The 8,243-nt window shown below is 39.1% G+C and overlaps 1 protein-coding gene across 1 annotated transcript; it reads right to left on the bottom strand.

Moving 5' to 3' along the window:
• Positions 1-2,015: 2,015 nt before the first annotated feature.
• On the bottom strand, positions 2,016-3,528 carry LOC120090693. Its single transcript, XM_039048411.1, has 4 exons — positions 3,196-3,528; positions 2,926-2,997; positions 2,491-2,709; positions 2,016-2,369 (listed from the first exon to the last, which is right to left on the bottom strand). The coding sequence occupies exons 1-4, from the start codon at positions 3,526-3,528 to the stop codon at positions 2,016-2,018; spliced, it is 978 nt and encodes a 325-aa protein (XP_038904339.1).
• Positions 3,529-8,243: the final 4,715 nt, after the last annotated feature.

The raw sequence follows: 8,243 nt of genomic DNA, 5'->3' as shown, positions 1-8,243 counted from the left end.
CGAAACAGAAAAAGAGGAGAATAAGCTTATCGACGAATCTATTTCGAAGCTCATCGATTGGTTTTGGTTGTCTGAAGCGTCTAACATCGTGGATGAGGGAGATGACCGAAGGGCTGACTGAAGTTTCTGGTTTGGACAGACGACGAAGGCTTTGGGAGCTTGAGGAACAGGAAGGGATTCGGGAAGAAGGAATGAGAGGAAAGAAAGAAGAAGGGCACTGGAGGTTGCCTTTTATAGGCTATTGGGAGAAGGTGAAATGACATCAGGCAGCGCCTGACATCGCAATTAATGGTGCAAATGAAAGGACGCGCATAGGATTTCCAAGCAATCGAGTGCTTTATGTCTTCGTGGGACGCCCTTTCTTCTGATGGTTAGCTTATGCGTTGGCTTAAGTCTAACGCATCAGAATCCTATCCGCTTTTTTACCCTTAAATTTTTTAAGTTGATTTAACACTCATTCAAAACTTTTTTAACGCATAAAATTCAGCAAATGACAACATAAATTAAAGCAAAGAATAACACAAAGTAAAAAAAACTAACGCAAACAAAGCAAAAAAAGAATACAGAATGCAAAAGAGTTGGTATAGAGGAAGCATCCCTGGAATATGTGTCTATTTAAACGCAGGGAGGCTCCGATACGAGCCTCAGTTGGCTTCGCACAACTCGAGAGATGACTTCTATCGTTCTATACTTCCTTCAAAGTAGGGCTTCACCCTTTGCCCATTCACTTTGAACACATTAGTGCCATCTTCTCGTGTTAGTTCAACAGCTCCATGTGGAAAGATTGTTTTAATGATAAAAGGTCCTGACCACCTAGATTTCAACTTTCCTAGAAACAAACGCAAACGTGAGTTGAATAATAAGACTTTTTTGTCCAATAGTAAATTCTTTCTTACTGATGCATTGGTCATGCCAAATTTTAGTCTTTTTCTTGTATATTTTGCTATTTTCGTATGCGTTCAGCCGCTATTCATCAAGCTCATTGAGCTGAAGCTTGCATTGTTCGCCCGCGGCTTCCAGATTCAAATTCATCTTTTTCACTGCCCAAAAAGCTTTGTACTCCAACTCCAAGGGTAAGTGAAAGGCTTTTCCAAATACTAAAGAGTACAGAGACATACCTATTGGAGTTTTATAGGCAACTTTGTAGGCCCAAAGTGCTTCGTCTAACCTTTGTACCCAATCTTTCTGTGATGCGTCTACTACCTTTTCCACACCTTTATTTCCTTATTGGATACTTCTGCTTGACCGTTGGTTTGAGGGTGATATGCGGTAGTAATTTTGTGCCTGACATTGTATTTAACAAGTAATTTATAAATGATGCGGTTAATAAAATGCATACCTTCGTCACTTACCAACGCCCTCGGTGTTCCAAAATGTGTGAAAATATTATTGGTGAGAAACTTTGAAACAGTTGCCGCATCGTTCTTGGCACAAGCCACAACTTCAACCCACTCTGATATATAGTCTACCGCTAGCAAGATGTATTGTTGACTGCAAGACTTAAGGAAAGGTCCCATAAAATCGATGCCTCATACATCAAATAATTTAACTTCAAGTATATTATTCAGAGGCATCGCGTCCCTTGAGGATATATTCCCAGTGCGTTGACAAGGGTCACACTTAGAATATACTCCTTTGCATCCTTGAAGAGGGTGGGCCAGAAATACCCACTTTGGAGAACTTTTGCAGTAGTTCTTTGTCCTCCAAAATGACCTCCGTAAGGAAAGTCATGGCACTCAGCTAGGATGCATTGTGTCTCTTCTTCTGGAATGCACCGACGCTCAGAGGATGCACAATCTAAGAAAATCCTTTGACAAACCTTTTGTAGAAGCCTACATAGCCTAGGAAACTTCGTAATGCTTTAACATTTGCAGGCAGGGGATGTTTGGCTATGACCTCAATTTTGGCTTCATCGACTTCTAGCCCGACCTTAGACACATTGTGACCCAAAACAACACCTTCAGTCACCATGAAGTGACATTTTCCCAATTTAGCACAAGATTCGTTTCCTCACATTATACAAGGACGACCTCTAGGTTGTCTAAGCAAGATTGAAAGGAGTCTCCAAAAACTGAGAAGTCATCCATGAAAACTTCAATGGTCTGTTCAAGGAAATCTGAAAAAATTGTCATCATGCATCTTTGGAACGTCCCTGGTGCATTGCACAATCTGAAAGGCATGCATCTGAATGCAAATGTTCCAAATAAGCACGTGAATGTTGTTTTCTCTTGATCTTCTGGGTCAATAAGAATTTGATTGTATCCAGAGTATCCGTCTAGAAAACAGTAGAAGTCCTTATCGGCTAATCGGTCAAGCATCTGGTCGATGAAGGGGAGAGGGAAGTGGTCTTTCTTGGTTGCCGCATTGAGCTTTCCATAATCCATGCAAATGCACCAGCCTGTGACAGTTCTTGAAGGAATGAGTTCGTTATTGTTGTTAACTATCACTGTAGTGCCTCCCCTTTTTAGGGACGCATTGATCTGGGCTCACCCAGCTGCTATCAGAGATAGGATATATTACTCTTGCGTCCAACCACTTAATGATCTCTTTCTTCACCACTTCTTTCATTATAGGATTTAGCCTGCGTTGAGGCTCAATTGATCCAGTTTTCCCCTTTTCTAGCCTAATATTATGCATGCAGTATAATGGGCCGATGCCATGGATGTCAGCCAGCGTCCATCCTATTGCCCGCATGTGTCTTTGTAACATCTACAAAAGAGAACATTCATTAAACTCAGAAAGATTAGCTGAAATAATTATAGGTAAAGTGTTATTTAATCCAAGAAAAGCATATTTAAGATGGTTAGGTAAAGGTTTCAATTCTAGTTCTAGTCGTTCCTCCAATGATGGACGCGTTGGTTTAGTCTACCACTCACTTAGACTTAACGACTTGAATTTCTTCATGGTTTCTCCTTATGCAAGAACCTCGCAAACTTGGTCAACTTCTTCCTCTTCAGGCAATTCTAATTGAGTTGCTAAGTTGACATTGTTCATCATCTGAAAATCTTAATGCGCTTAACACATTAAATTTCATTTCTTGGTTATCTACACACATGGTTAGTTCTTCCTTATACACGTCTATTAACACTTTCCCAGTGGCAAGAAAAGGGCGTCCAAGAATGATTGGCACATCCTTGTCTGCTTCATAATCAAGGATAATGAAATCCCTAGGAATATGAACTTGTCAACTTTCACCATAACATCTTCAATCTTTCCTTTCAGACATGTGATTGTTCTATTGGCGAGTTGAAGCATTACAGAAGTGGGTTGCGCTTCACTAATTCCTAATTTCTTGAAAATTGAGAGGGGCGTGAGGTTGATGCTGGCTCCCAGATCACACAATGCATGTCCCATATCTAACCCTCCAATTGAGCATGGGACTGTGAAGCTTCTCGGATCCTTCTGTTTCTTGGGTAAGTTGTTGCTGACTAACGCATTACACTCTTGCATTAGAACAATTACTTCTGTCTCACTGACTCTTCTCTTCTTCGTCAGAATATCCTTTAGAAATTTTACATACTTGGGCATTTGTTCTAAGGCTTCTATAAGTGAGATGTTAATGTGCAGTTGCCTTGGAAGTTCAAGAAAATGCTTGAACTGCTGCTCATCATTCTTTTTCAGCAAGCGTTTGGGAAATGGTGCTTTTAGTTACACCGCAGGTGCTCCTGCGTTAGATGTGCTCTGGTTGGAATGACTTATAGTTTCAGGTGTTCGTTCTTCTTGATCTTCAAATGCATTTGGGTGTGTTGTGTGCTCAGTTGAAGGATTGTTGTTTCTTGGGTTCACTATTCTTTCCACAAGAGGTTTGTTGCTTCGCAATGTCACCGCATGACATTGTTCTTATGTTACTATTTCTCGGGGTTTCTGTATTGCTGGGCAAGACTCCTAGCGGCCGATTCTTCAGCTCACTGGCGATTTGCCCTACTTGTATCTCCAGATTTCTAATGGATGACGTTTGACTTCTTAATAATGCGTCATTCTGGGCGATATATTCCTTTAAGAGGTTTCCAAGCGGAGAAGCTGAACTCATGTATGACCACCTCTATTGAAGGATTATTGGTTGCTGTGATGGCTGGAATCCAGGCGGCGGTCCCTGCCTATGCTACTAATTTACTCCTAGCTAGTGTTGCTCCTTTTGGTGATCTCCCTAAGAAAAATTTGGATGGTTCCTCTATCCGGGATTATAAGTGTTCAAGAATGGGTTATTTTTAATAAAGCAGACTCACTGCAGATTCTGCAGGCAATCGATGTAGGAATGAGGCTCTCCACAGCCCACACAGCTAATCATGGGTTGTACAAATGTGTCCACCTGATTTACCTTTTGTGTGTTTGATTCATTCCTTAGTGATATATTTTGCAAAAGATTTTTCATGGTAGCCACTTGTGTAGAGAGCGTGGCTATTGCATTAGAATCAACAGAGTTTACATTCTGAGAGTGTCTCCTTCTATCTGCTCTTGCATCATAAGTATCATCTACCCATTCCATATTATGTTTGGCAATGTGGTCTAGTATTTCCTTAGCTTCGTTGTAAGATTTATCCATGATATCGCCAGTTGCAACTGCGTCAACTGCCATTTGAGATGCTCTGTTCAATCCTCCATAAAGGTTTCTATCTGGACAGTTAAAGGTAATCCGTGATTGGAACAGTTCTTGACCAGTCCCTTAAAGCACTCCCACACAGCACTCAAAGTTTCAAATTCTTCTTGCTCAAAATTCATTATTTCTCTCCGCCTCCTTGCATTGGTGGTGGGTGGGAAATATTTCTGCATGAATTTTTCCACCAACTTTTCCTAAGTCGTTATCTCTCCAGGCCCCAAAGAATTCGTTCATTACTTTGCATCACCACTCAGAGAATATGGGAATAAGGATAGCCTAATAGATTCTAGGGTGATTCCAAGAATCAAAAATGAATTGCACGTTTCTAGGAAGCATTTCATGTGGTCGTGAAGGTTTTCTCCATGAGCACCTTCAAACTGGCCAGCTGTTTGAAGCATTTGTAGCATTACAGATTTCATCTCAAATCTTGTCCCATCCGGCATTGGATATATGATCTCTGGTGTCAAATCATACAACACAGAAGACACAATACTCTCGCATGAGATGCGTACTACTGTTTGCCATTATGATTGGATTTTGAGTAGCGTTGGCTAGCTGTTGAGCAAAGTTATGGTTTAATTGCTCGTTCGCCATTTGTTGTTGTCTGAGTTGCTATCTAAGTTGTTGTTGCCTTAACCTTTGATGGTGATTAGATCGATTTCTTCTTCGAAAGGTCTTTTCAACTTTGAGGTCGTATACGAGCTCAGGAGTGTTTTCTCTGCTCATAAAACGTTTACAAGCTTCGACTTAGCTTTTAATACTCCCTCAGCTGCAAGTTTCATACAAAAGATACAAGCAAAATTTCTGGTCAGTCTTGTTGCTAAATCCCCGGCAACGGCACCAAAAACTTGTTTGTTTCCCTCGTGATGCAAACTAGAGGCATATTGTGTAAGGAAAGTGGAAAAATAGGGTGCAAGTGAAAGTATGAATAATGCGTTGATGACGCGTTAGTGATGCACGACACCTCTCTTTATGCGTTCAAGTTTTCCTGAATCGGATCCAAGTATAAATCTAATTCAGGTTCCTAGTAAGTCTAGGGTTGAACTCAAGGATTTAGATCAAAGCTAACACAGGGCTTGCATTGCAGCTAATGTAAAAGGATCCTAAGTAAATTCTGAATGAGTTTTATCTACACTAAGTTTGCTGCGTGCGTACAAGAAGATGCAAAGGTTAAGTGGAAGACGGGGGTTCATGTGAAAATGGTGTTTAGTGAAAGTGGTATGCGTTGATCTAAGTGAGATGTACACGTGCGAGAATGTGGTGCGGATGAAATGAACTTAATAATTCAAGTATGTGTAGATGCGTTAGGTTTCTACTTAATTTTTATTCAGTACTTCTCAATGCGAATGCCACACAAATTCCTATCTCTAGGATACATGCGTTAATCACAGAAAGCAATGAAACACTAGTGTCTCTATCTCTAGATGTACCAAGCGTATCAACTTAATGCTTACTTGCTTATTCTCTCGAATAATTCAAGCTAAAATAAGTTTAACCAAGTAATTATATTGGCTTAAGCGTTTAGAAATTGAACTTGCATGAACTCATAGATGCATCTAACATATTGCGAGAAATAAATAGCAACAAAGTGTAGTTGATCAAATATGTGAATTCATAAAGAACCAGACTATCTCTACAATGCCAATACTTAATCGAATGAGATGAAGAGAGCAGAATTGAGATGAAAAGAAAAGAATCAAGCCGCAAAGTACAATCTCTGGTCCTTTTTGGCTTAATTTAAATTCGTGTACAACTAACTTGTGGAAGAACTGGAGGAAAGTTCTCTCTCGAGCTAGGTCTCCTTCACCCCTTTATCAACGATGGAGATGGATTTTTTCCCTTTGTGTTCTTCTTACAGCAATAACAAAGCTCTAAGTCTTTTTTATTTTTGGAATTATACACAATGAGTTAATTACCCTTCTTTTGTTGGGATTTCATCTATTTATAGGCGTTGCTCTTCACCAGCTTATGAACTTGTAGCTTGAAGCTCCAACGATTCGTTAATAATTAATTAAACTCTTTAATTACATTATCCACCATCCATTAATTGTCAGGCACTCCATTAAAGACCGATAGCTACACTCTTCGCTCTACAAATATATTTTTATGTCCATAGGATATAACCAATCAACAGTATGATGACCTTTTGATAAATTTCTCGTAAATACAACTGGGCCAAATTATCGTTTTGCCCTTGTAGTTACATCTAACTTCTTAAGTACCACGGATTCCTCTAATGAACAACAGATCATAGTTCTACTATGATTAAACCCCTCTTAGGCCAAGAGAGGGTGTGGCGCTACATTGTTCAAGACCCGAAATCAGTTCTTAAGGGAGAAATTTATCTACTTACCCCTGCCTCAGGGAAGGAGTGAATTCCATCTTATGTAACTAAGTTCCCAGCTCTCCAATGAGACGAATCCCCAAAATGGTAGGCTTGTTGAGTCGGCGATCTGGCCACTCTCACCCATACAAATCAAAGGACCGCCTTCATAGGCAGGAGTTCACAACTCACTCAGGATTAAGGTCATGTTACCTATGGTCATCCTAGTGAAATGAAAGTCTCTATTATGAATGGCATTATATAATGAGACTAAGCATTTCATGGTCTGATTTTATACAAACTCCTTTGTATAGAATATCCCTGCTTTCAAGTCTAATACATGAATGATCAAGATCATATTATTTGTAGCACTTTCAACATTCCTAACATCTACAAAGCGGGACATACTCGTAGTGCACTAGGATAAGGTATACAGCCTTATCCATATACTACAAACTATATAGGTTATCACTTAAATATGACCCACCTGTATGTCTCCACATACATGTTTAAATTACAATGATAACATCTTGAAGCTCCAACGGTACATGAATAATTAATTAAACTCTTTAATTACATTATTCACCATTCGTTAACTGTCGGGCACTCCACTAAAGACCGATAATTGCACTCTTCGCACTACAAATATATTTTTGTGTCCATTGGATATAACCAATCAATAGCACGATGACCCTTCACAAATTGCTCATAAGTTGGCCAAATTATTGTTTTGCCCCTGTACTTACATTAACTCCTTAAATACCACTGATCCCTCGAATGAACAATAGATTATAGTCCAACTATGACTAAACCCCTTTCGGGCCAGGAGAGGGTGTGATGCCACATTGTTCAACCCAGAATCAGCCCTTAAGGGAGCAATTTATCTACTTACCCCTGCCTCGGGGAAGAAGTGAATTCCATCTTGTGTAGCTATATTCCTAGTTCCCCAATCAGACGAATCCCCAAAATGGTAGGTTTGTTGAGTATAGATTTTACCTATATTTGCATGCAACTTTTGATTATAGATTTTAATTCTAACTTCAATGAACTTATAACCTTTATAAAACAATGAATTTGTCAAAAAAAAAAACTTTTTCATTTGCATTATAACGATTTTGATTAGGTATAACGTTTATATTAATCTAAGTAATGTCATGCTCAATGCACAGTTCATTTTTCATCTAATAATAACATTTTATCATACATGAAAAATAAACATACATATTCATTTCTCTACATCATACATTATAACATTTATGATGCATGAATATGTTTACTCAAAACATGCATTCATATAATATAACAATTATATTATAATGCATG

Source organism: Benincasa hispida, chromosome 11 (genome assembly GCF_009727055.1).
Source record: "Benincasa hispida cultivar B227 chromosome 11, ASM972705v1, whole genome shotgun sequence".
Taxonomy (NCBI): domain Eukaryota; kingdom Viridiplantae; phylum Streptophyta; class Magnoliopsida; order Cucurbitales; family Cucurbitaceae; genus Benincasa; species Benincasa hispida.
The sequence above is the reverse complement of the archived record's forward strand: the minus strand, read 5'-3'. Positions and strand labels throughout refer to the sequence as shown.